Below are 11,200 nucleotides of genomic sequence, written 5' to 3' on the forward strand. Positions count from 1 at the left end.
AATTTTTGTCATGAAAAAAAAAACCAAAAAACCAAACTGAGATCCCCAAAGAAGATATTGTAAAGAAAAGATTCAGGAGAAAGGAAAAAGAATCTTAGGGCATAGTATATTTACAAATTGAGGTGATATTAATGAAGGAAGTAAAGAAGTATGATCAAGAGGTTGAAGAAAACCAGAACATGTATTTGTGCTTCAGAGAAGCCAGCAGTAGTAAGCACTACTGAGAAGGGAGAGCGCAGGGATGGTGCAACAATTAGAAGTCACTAGTAATCCTAGAGTACAGTTTCAATAGCCTGGTGTGGGCAGAAGCCAGATGGTTCTAGCAAGCTCCCCTACTCATTTCTGTAGTTCTCTGCCAACTGAAATTTTACTCATGTCTCAAAGCCTAGTACAAATCAGCTTCTGTTATGAAGCCTTACCACGTAGGTACATGCTTTTCTTTCCTCCTCTGATTTTAGTAGCTGAAACTACTTTATATTACTTATCTCATGCTGCTTAGTATTTGAATTGTTTCTGTTTTTTGTTTTTTCTTACCCCTTCGGCTATTTGCCATGGGTGAGCTTTGAAAGCATTTGAGTGTTCTGTGTATCTATTTCATCTTCCTTGTGCCATATGGCCTTCTGTATCATAGATGCTCAATAAATATGTTGGAAGAGTGCAAGAAAGTGTTCCAAGAGGTTGGCTATCACATGCAGGCATCAAACAAATATCTGTTGAATGTATTTCTCCCATTTTTAAAGATCCACATATACAGCCTCATAAAAATTATTATTTTACTTTATTTTTTGTTCTTTTTGGGACAGGGTTTCCCTGTAGCCCCAGGAGGCCTGGAACTCATTTGTAGACCAGGCTAGCCTGGAATTCACAGAGATCCACCTGCCTCTGCCTCCCAAGAGCTGGGATTAAAGGCATGTGCCTCCATGCCCAGCAAAAAATGATAATTTTCATGTGTCTTACATGTTAATATTGTACTAAAATATTAATTTTGGACTGGAGAGATAGCTCAGTAGTTAAAAGTGCTTACTGCTTTTGCAGAGTTCCCAGCACCCACATCAAGTGGCTCACAACTGCCAGTAACTCCACTTCAGGGTATCTGATGCCTTCTGATCTCCATGGGCACTTGCACATACATGGTACACATACCTACAAACACATAATAAGTGAATATTTTAAAAATTAATTGTATTTTGAGTAATGTAAGCATTTTGATTACCTTTATTTATTTGACCTAAATATTTTGTGTATCAATTATCTATTGCTTTATAATAAGCCATCTCCAAGCTTAGTGGCCTAGAACAGAAACTCTTGGGCTAGGGATGTGCCTCAGTTCATAGACTGCTTGTCTAGCATGTACATGACCTAGGTTTGATCCCCAGCACTGCATAAAACCTGACCTGACGGCACATGCCTGTAATCTCACGGATCAGGAGGTAGAGTCAGGAGGATCAAAAGTTCAAGGTCATCCTCAGTTTCACAGCCAGTTTGAGGCTAGCCTGGGCTACATGAGACCCTGTTTCACACAAATGAAAGCAATAACTTTTTATGTGTGTTCTCTTCTATGACAGTTTGGGAAGGGATCAGCTAGATGGTTTGTCTCCTCATGGCAATGCTGGGCTTACTCATGTTTGTGCCTTCAGTTAGTAAGGCATCTGAGGGTAGCTGGTCTTGGATGGCATTACTAACTTTTCTGGTGGTTGGTTATAATGTTTAGGACAAATAGATCTCCTGTCATCCACCAGGCCTGCCCTCTACTTCTTTATGTCACAGCTTGATTCTGAAGGTAGTTATAGAGGTTATAGAGGGCAAGACCAAGGTTGAAAGCCTCTGCTTCTGTCCCATTTGCTGATGTTCCAGTAGCTGTAGCAAGTCACCTGGCCAAACCCAGAGTTGATGTGATGTGAGAAGGCATTAAATGTGGGTGTGGGTTCAGGGAGGTATGATGCATTGGAATCCATGACTGTAACAGTCCGTCTCATTTGGCTAGTAAGCTAGGTTTTTTGGAGCTTAGGTAATTATTTAGATAGAACTTAAAGAATGTTATCAATACCTTGAATGTTAACAATAACCACAAAAATAATAGCATTAATAACATAAGAAACTTACCATGGCCAATAAGCTATGCAAATTTTAAAATGTTATTCTCTAATCTTTATAAAAATTCTCTATCTTAGCTGGGCATGGTGGTGCACACCTATAGTCTCAGCACTGGGGAGGCTGAGGCAGGCGGATCTCTGTGGGTTCAAAGCCCGCCCGGGCCCCATAGTGAGTTCCACGACAGCTGGGGCTACCGGGGGACCCTGCTTTCAAAAGAACCAAAAAAAAAAAAAAAAAAATTAAAGGTAAGAATTAAAATCTCTGATTAATAAGAAAGTAGAGATTCAAATATAATATGTAACTTTTTCAGCATTACAGTTAGGGTATGGCTTAATATTATCACATAATCCACAGGTAGGTTACTCTAGATTTATTTCCAGAGTATATAGACCAGACTGTATTCACTAGGTAGAATATAGGTAGATACTATGCTAATTATTATTTAGTATACAGCCATAAATAAGAGGTAGGCTTTCTGATTGATGGCCCTTCTGTGTTGAACAATTCCTATATATGTTTCGTGAGTTTCTAAAATTTTGTAACAACCTATATCCTTTAAGGTCTTGTACCATTGGGTCCTATTGTAACCCTCCCAAATTGCTCATTTCTTAAACCAGGCCAGCCATTTCCCTGACCAGTGGTTCCTGAGATGCCACCTGTGCTCTTTTTTCCTTCTTCACCTGCCCATCAGTACTGTCTTCCAGCTTTCACTGGAGCTACTTAGAGCACGCTGATTGACTATAGTAGCTTTCTTGTTTCCTTCCTCAGATGATCTGCCTTTTCTCTGAAATCCTATAGCACCTGTCGATTTAAATCAAGCATATGCTTTTGTGTTTTTATTATAATGTATCTTTTCTATTGTGATTACCTAAGAAGCAAGGTCTATCTTAGGGGTTTTCTGTTTTCTTTTCCTGTCCAGCTCCCCCACAACACTGAGTGGATTTTTCATAAATAGTTACTGATGAATTTTATGTACAATATAACTAGTAATATAGAGACAGTTTTCACTTGGAAATTGGAGCCTACCAAGATAAGAATACCCTTGAGTTCATTTTCTTCTGCCCACAGTTGTCAAAGTTTGACCTTGTGTATGTCCAGACATTCCATGGCCCCAACAGTCTGTTTTGATAATGACAAACTTTGTTTGTTGCCGGTAGAAAAGACTTATACATAGGAAGATAAGATTTTCTTATTATACTTATTGTTTCTCTTTTCTTAACAGGTAAAAAGCCAGAAGCTACTGTCAACCATTCCAACTCTGAATGCAAGAGTCGAGTCATGGAGCAGATCCCAGCACCAGCTCAGAACACCTTCTCTACCTCCTCTACTAGGAGAGTGAGTACTTTGGAATTGATTTGAGATCATATTTCATTCTGCTACAATAGCACACATTTGGAAAAGCCTCAGAGATACATTCTTACAAAACAACAGAGACATTCTTGCTGTCTTAGGCTTCCATAACAAAATACCTAGACTGCAACTTAAGCAACAGAAATTTACTCTTACAATTCTTTAGGTTGGAAAGTTCCAGGTTAGTGTGCCAGCCATGTCAGCTCCTCCTCTTGTTTTAATGTTGGCCTCCTTGCTATGTTTTAACATCGTGGAGAGAGCAGTGGTGTCCTTCCCTTAGTAGAAGTAGAAGTAGAGCCCTACTCTGTTGATCTCATGCTACCTTTGCCACTTCTTCACAGCCTATAAATGCAGTTGTGGTAGCTAAGGCTTCAATAGGAAGTTTAAAGGGACACGAACGTTCCATCTGTAGCATTGCCTGGAAATCCTAGTAAAACCATCACCAAACACATTTGACTACAAATGTGTTACAATAGTAGGAGGAAAGTAGCCTGAGACCAAAAAATTCCGTTTTCCTGTTTTCTTCATATTGGAAACTACGATTACTGTATATAAAGCTTAGATTAGGTAGGAAGACATCTAGCATCCAGAATTAATTGTTTTAGTGACAATTATTCTTTTTCTTCTTCTCATTGAAAATGTAGTCTCCTGAGTAAGTCTTTGTTGTGATGGTAAGGGCAGAAGGAGAAAGGCTGTCTGAAATACCAGAGGTGCTTCCTGCTGAAGCTTTGTGCAGGCCTCAGAAGTGGAGGCTCCTCGACAGTGAGGTAGCATTGCATGATGAGGTAAAGCAGTGATCTGAGTTGTTGGGAATAGAGCTATTGAAAAAGCTCTATGGTTTTAGAGATTTTAATTGATCTTAGTTCCTCATAAATCAGAAAGATGGGTCTGTAGTATACTTGTAGAAATGAAACAAAACCTCTCTAGGCCTTACTTATTTTTAGAAACATCACTGTGAATCATTAACCAGGTTTCAAATGGAGCACAATTTTTGCTCATTATCCAGTCATTTACTTGTATCTCACAGATTGGCAATGCTTTTAGGTGTGACTGTATTTCCTACTTAAAAAAAAAAGAACTAACTTAAGAAATACAAACACAGCTGTATTTATTCCACTTTGCTAAAATAATTATGGGAAAGGAGGAAAGATTCCCCCTTAGAATCAGGGCAGCTTGTTAAAAGGAAAGAGCACATAAGTTTGTGTATTCAGATAACTGATAACAAGAGAAAATCTAAGTGTTGGATGGATAGAGGTAAGTGATTGGATATTTTTACTACATTTTCCCCATACCAGCCAGCAAAGATGGCCTGATTTTTTTTGGAAGAAAGACCCAAGGGGGTTTTGTTTGTTTGTTTGTTTACAAAGTTTCTAAGACCCTAGGAAAGGAGCAGTTGCCTGATATCCAAGGACCAGTTGTACCCAAAATACTCTGAATTAGTCTTTGGGATAATGCTAGCCTATGATGTTTCCCTGCATTATTTCTTCGTCTATTTTTGTAGTACTAGAGATTAAACCTTGTGTATGCCTTGTATACTCTAGGCAACCACTTTATCACTAAACTCTTATCTCCAGCCTTGTTTCCCTGCTTTATATGAAAGAAGATGTAAATTGTCCATGAAGTGTTTTTTTGCTGTTTGGTTTTTGTGGGGGTGTTTGTTTGTTTGTGTTGTCTTTGGTTTTGATGCTGAGGCTAGAACTCAGGATCTTGAACATGCTAGACAAGCACTGTACTATTGTACTACATCTAGTCCAAAACTTTCTTTTCCATTTATTTAATATTGTGTGTGTGTGTGTGTGTGTGTATGTGTGTGTGTGTGTGTATGTATGTGTTGTGTAGCTTTGAGACAAGGTCCTTCCTTCCTTTTGAAAGGATCTCCCTGTAGTCCCAGCTAGTCTGGAACTCTCTATGTAGACTAGGCTGGCCTTGATCTCACAGAGATTCCCCTGCCTTTGCCTCCCCAATACTGGGACTAAAAGCGTGTGCCACTATGCCCAGCTTGAGCTAGGGTCTTATGTAGTCCTAGCCCAGGCTACCATCTAACTCACTGTGTAGCTGAGCCATGACTGTGATCCTGGTCTACCTGCCTCTACCTTCTAAATGCTGAGATTATGGGCCTGTGCTACCATGCCCAACTGAAGCTTCTTTTTCTAATATTAAAAATTCTTTTGTCTTTTTACTTAAAAAAATATTTAAAAATTTTTTTTATTCATATGAGTATTTTGCCTGCATGTACATACAAGTGTACCACATGTGTTCAGTGCCTGCAGAGGCCAGAAGGTGTTGGATCCACTGGAACTGGAGTTATATACAGTTGGTTAGTACAGTTGTGGGTGCTGGGAACTAAACTGAGGTCCTCTGGAAAAACAGCAGATATTCTTAACTGAGGAGCCATCTCTCCAGTCCCTCTTTCATCCTTTTTTTTTTTTTAATGGTCTTTTTGGGAAAGGGTCTCCCTGTAGCTCCAGCTGGCCTGGAACTCACCATGTAGACCAGGCTGGCCTCAAACTCACAGAGATCTGCTTGCCTCTGCCTCCCAAGTGGGATGGGATTAAAGGCATGCATGCAACACCATGCCCAGCCCCTCTTTTGTCTTTTTTAATGAAATGATGGTGATGGTAACTTATGTATCTCCTTGAAAGGCATTCTTTCTAAGCAGAATAAGAAAGATGCCAACTCTCTCATCCCTAATATTTTTTCTTCTTAAATTTCATGGTCAGTGAAGTGTAAAACTCTTTGAAATGACTGTATAAAATCAAATAAATTATTTTCTTAAGATCAAAGTTAGAATTTTGGTGAAGTTGCCTTTAGTATTAACTTAAAATCAACTTATCACATACAGTATCTTTCATGTATACTGCATTAGCTCATCCTGTTTTTTCAGACTATATTCAAGGGGAAAAAAATGAACTCATTATCACCATTTTACAGATAAGCGTACTGAGACTTAGAGAAGCAGAGGACCTTATTTTTAGGTATTCTGTGTGCTGCTTCACTGAACCTCATTAAGGGGAGAAAAGGCAGATACACCAAACCAGAATAAATCCCCAGGGCTTTTCTTCTTCTCTCCTAGTTCTCCAGTCTTTTTAATAAGGCAGAAGACCCCAAAGATGAATCTCCTTCTTCATGGAGATTGGGACTCAGAAAAACTGGCAGCCACAACATGCTGAATGAAGTAGCCAATTCCAGGGAAGGTTTAAGGGATCGAGGTTCTTCCATCTACCGCTCCTCATCAAGCCCTCGGATCTCTGCTCTGCTGGATGACAAAGATAAGGTGCAGTTGGATGGGAGGGGCTGGAGGATCCCCAGGCAGCGTTCTTTCATGAAAATTCTCTTGACAACACTTGAAGACATTCCTTTTCTTCTTTTTCATGCTTGCAACTTCATTTCAAATGGTTTAGTGAAAAGGTTATTTATATGTATATATAATACATTTATACAAACAGAGAAGAAATTGAAAAACTATTAACAATGATTAGATGGCAGGTATATAGACTATTCTTGTACCACTTCTTTAGCTTCTATGCATGACTGAAAAACTTCATAATAAAAAACTTGGAGGAATTATATCTACATTGGCCTTTAAAAATTATATGAAGATGAGTTTGTTTTTTTCTTTAAGAATTTAATGCATGCATACTTATTGATAACTAATATATTATACATTTATTATTGTTACAATTATTAAATGGTGTACTCTTTAACATATAGGTCAATAAAAATATGTATTTATTATACAGAATTAAAACTAATTGGCAATTACTGTTAAAAGTCCTTAATATGTAAAGTATTTTTAAAATCCTCATAGCACATTTAAATGGATTTTTTTTCTAATTTTTTGAGAAAGTATAAAATTTTATATTGTTTTGGTAAATCATTTTATTTGGTTAATTATTTTATTTATTATTTTCATTTTATGTGCCTGAGTGTATTGTCTGCATGTGTGCAAGTACACCTGTGTTGTGCAGTACCCATGGAGGTCAGAAGAGGGCTTTGGATCCCCCTAGAACTGGAGTTACAGACAGTTGTTAGCTGCCATGTGAGTGCTGGGACTCAAATCTGGGTCCTCTGCATGAGCATCCAGTGCTCTTAACCCCTGAGCCATCTCTCTATCCAAAATCATTTTATTTTATTAAACAATATCAAAAGATTTCTGCATTTTTCCACACTGATTGTCTATATGACTGTATCTGACAGAACTTGTGATACATGGGCTTAAGAATCTGGGATATAAAAATGTAAAAAAACTATTATTAATAGAATATTCTAACATTTCACCATGCATATCTTTTATTTATTTATTTTTAAAGCAGATATTTTTAACATATATTATGGAACAAGCTCTACACTGAATCATTTACATGTATTAATTCATTATACAATCACTCTGAAAGATAATAACAAGCTAGATCTAGGACTTGTAGTCTTATCTACAATTCTGTAAAGATTCCATTGGAAAAGAGAAGTTGGCTCTAAAATACTGGTTCACATATCTTGAAAATACTTCTTTTCTGATAAGATTCTGTTTCTTTTTTTTTTTCATGTACTCTTTCTTCTTTTATTTATTTTTTAATGGGGATTTTGGCTACTCTAAGATTCTCCCCTCTGAAAAGGTAACCCTAAAATCTTTTAAGGATTAGATAAAAGCTCCCAAATACTTTGACCATTTTTGGCCTTTGGAATGGAGTATGTTGCTAAGAGGCCCAAGGACATGGTGAGTTTTAGCCAAGAAACTGGTTACTTTTCTTTGGGGTCTTTTTTCCCTAACTGCCTAGCCAATTCCTACCTCCTATTCTTACTTATCACACCATCCTCTGAAGAGGTTACCCAACTTGTGGATAGGCAATCAGGACACAGACTACCCTGGCTACCTCCTTGCTGAACAGGGATGCAGCGTGGTGCAATTGGAGTACCCCTTCAGTGGGCCTATCTAAAAGACTCCCAAATTGCATAACTCTTATCTGTAGGGGGAAAAGAAAGTCCTTGACTGGTGAACAGGAGATGTGAAGGAGAAATAAAGGCAAGAGTATTTAGCATTACAAATTCTAGACAGGGAACTAGGAAAAAGAACAGGGCAGTTTTCAAATGTTCATGTGAGACTCTATTAGAATTTCTTGGCAAGGGCTTCCAAAAGCATTCCTTTATTGGGTTCCTTTTCATTTTTCTTTTGTCTGCCAAGGCCGGACTCAAGAGTGATGGATTCAGGATTTGCTTTCAGGCATTTTGATAGCTGTTGGAGTGGTTAGAATCAGTGTCCATTCCCTCTCAAAGGCTTCTAGGTAGGGGGAGAAAACAAATTTAGCCATCATTTTAGAACAGCTGGTTGTCACCCTTCGCGACAGATGGGCACTACAATATTTCAGACCAAGATTTGAAGTCTTACATCTGAGCAGCACTTTCTGATTAGTAACAAAATCATCAATGAGAAATAACTGTCTAGATAACTTTTTATATGGACTTAAGCCTAATGTCTGGGAAGTGTAATCCCTTTTAAAGAAATATATTGGTGACTTTACTCTTTGGTTATAATTTCCTTTTGGATGTTTAAGACCATACAATTGACCCAAATAAACCAATGTATTTTTACACTTAAGGTTGTTTGAGGATCTGTTCTTCAGGGATCACATGGGCTTGGGAGGAGCCTCTAGCTCCTTTCTTTTACCAGTTCCATCTACGTGAAGATAAGTCAAAGGTCCTGCTCATCCATGTCTGGCTTCACTTGGAAGCATGGATGAGATGTTTCCTCTGAGTTGACCCTCCTCTGTGTAGACTGGACACTGGTTTAAGTCTATCTGGTGGGGTCTCCATGGCCTCCCTGAACAAGAGGAGAGGTGACTCACCACAGTTACAGGACATTTTGAGATGTTCCATAGTCCCCTACAACTTAGTAGACCTCGGAGGGCAAGGAACAAAAACTGTCCTTTATGTCTCTCTGACCAGATTAGTATAGACCTCAAAGTATGGCTGTTAAACATCCAATAAGGTTAGTTCCACCAGTCTGGTACTTTTAATTACCATGTGCTATGTAGATAAAGCTTGGGTAAAAAACCAAATATTCTCAGATAAACCTTGACTAGATACATATTTTGTTCCTTAAAGTAGTTGACTAAACTATGACCTTATCAATTTTAAGATTATGTATTATTTTCATCTCATCCTTTATATAACAAACCTGCACAGACCTTCATCACTTGCTTAGACTTTCTCATTTTTTCTATTTTGGAAAATATCTCCATTTCCATATCCTTTGAATGTCTTTTATATTCTCATTTTCTTTCTTTCTTTCTTTTTTTAATAATAATGAGATATAATAGGTTTAACAAATAAATTTTCCATCTGTTGTGAGACTTCTTTTCCTGGGAATACTAAGCAATGCTTATTCCCATTTTAAGGTTCTAGTGTCAAGCCAACGTTTGATTAAAGTTTTACTAGGGAACCATTAAATTTACTGAGCTTACTTACCAAGATAACTGAGGGGTGGTGAGGTATATGTATGACCTGAGGGTATGCACACTGGAAAGCCTTTTCCCAGCATGGGTCATGCCTTTTCTTCCTAGCCTTTTCCAGATTTTATACTTTAGCCCTCCCCAAATCCAGGACATCATGTGTGATTAGGGCCAAAATACATACAGTTGACTGGGAAGAGTGGCTGGATACTCCAGTCAGGGTCCAGTGACCCTGCTTGGCTCTCCTTTAATGAATGAGCACAACTGTCAACAAGCCCAGTTGTGATGATGTTTAGCGATCAGGCACAGCTGAAGTCATGATGACGGTAGTTATTTCATGCAGAAGAGACTGCGCTACAGCATCATCTTATTAAAAGGACATGGAATTTGAAAGGATTTGATGCTAGGATCCACAATGCGGGAGAACATACATCCTTTGTTTTTCTGAGTCTGTGTTACTTCACTTAGTATAACAGTTTCTAGATCCATCCATTTACCTACAGATTTCATTATTTTGTCTTTCTTTACTGCTGAATAGAGCTCCATTGTATAACTATACCACATTTTTGTTAATCACTTGTCAGTTGAGGGGCACTTAGGTTGCTTCCATCTCTTAGCTATTGTGAAAAGAATAGCAACGAACATGATTGTACAAGTGTCTCTATAATAAGATGAGTATTTGGGGTATATGCCAAAGACTGGGTCATATGGTAAGTTCATTTTTAGTTTTTTCCATAGGGTTTGCACAAGTTTGCAATCCCACCAGCAGTGAATGAGCGTTCCCCTTCACATCCTCACCAGTATTTGGTATCATTTGTTCTCTTGATCCTAGCCAGTCTGATTGGGGTAAGGTGATACCTTAGGGGGGTTTTAACTTGAATTTCCCTAATTACTAACGATGTTGAACACTTTTTGAGATGTTTCTTAGCTATCTTTATTTCTTCCTTTGAGGACTCTATATTTAGATCTTTAGCCCATCTTTTAATTGGATCGTTTGATTTCTTGATTTAAATTAATCAAAACGATAGAAACAGAGGGAGAACTCCCAAATTTCTTCTATGAAGCCAGCATCACTCCAATACCCAAACGGGGTAAAGACACAATATATAAGTTCTTTTTATGTTCAGGATGTTAAACCTCTGTCAGATGTATCAGTGGTGAAGATTTTTTTCCCATTCTGTGGGTTTTCTCTTCACTTTTTTAATTGTTTCCTTTGCTGTCCAGAAGCTTTTTAGTTTAATGAGGTCCCACTTGTTGATTGCTGACCTTAATTACTGAGTGACTGATGTCTGATTTAGAAAGTATTTTCC

General features: G+C 38.0%; 1 protein-coding gene across 7 annotated transcripts in view; it reads left to right on the forward strand.

The window, feature by feature from the left end:
• The window catches only part of Ppp1r12b (protein phosphatase 1 regulatory subunit 12B), a 264,563-nt gene that overhangs the window by 93,704 nt on the left and 159,659 nt on the right, over window positions 1–11,200 (forward strand). For all 7 annotated transcript variants that reach the window (XR_003849129.1, XM_029562176.1, XM_029562177.1 and 4 more), the window contains exons 9-10: window positions 3,317–3,429; window positions 6,518–6,718. Coding sequence is in view for 6 of the 7 variants with exons in the window: in XM_029562176.1 (XP_029418036.1) it covers window positions 3,317–3,429; window positions 6,518–6,718 (314 nt within the window). In the remaining variant the exon portion in view is untranslated. The remainder of the gene's footprint in view (window positions 1–3,316; window positions 3,430–6,517; window positions 6,719–11,200) is intronic.

Source organism: Nannospalax galili, unplaced genomic scaffold (assembly GCF_000622305.1).
Source record: "Nannospalax galili isolate Female #2095 unplaced genomic scaffold, S.galili_v1.0 scaffold113, whole genome shotgun sequence".
Classification (NCBI taxonomy): Eukaryota; Metazoa; Chordata; class Mammalia; order Rodentia; family Spalacidae; genus Nannospalax; species Nannospalax galili.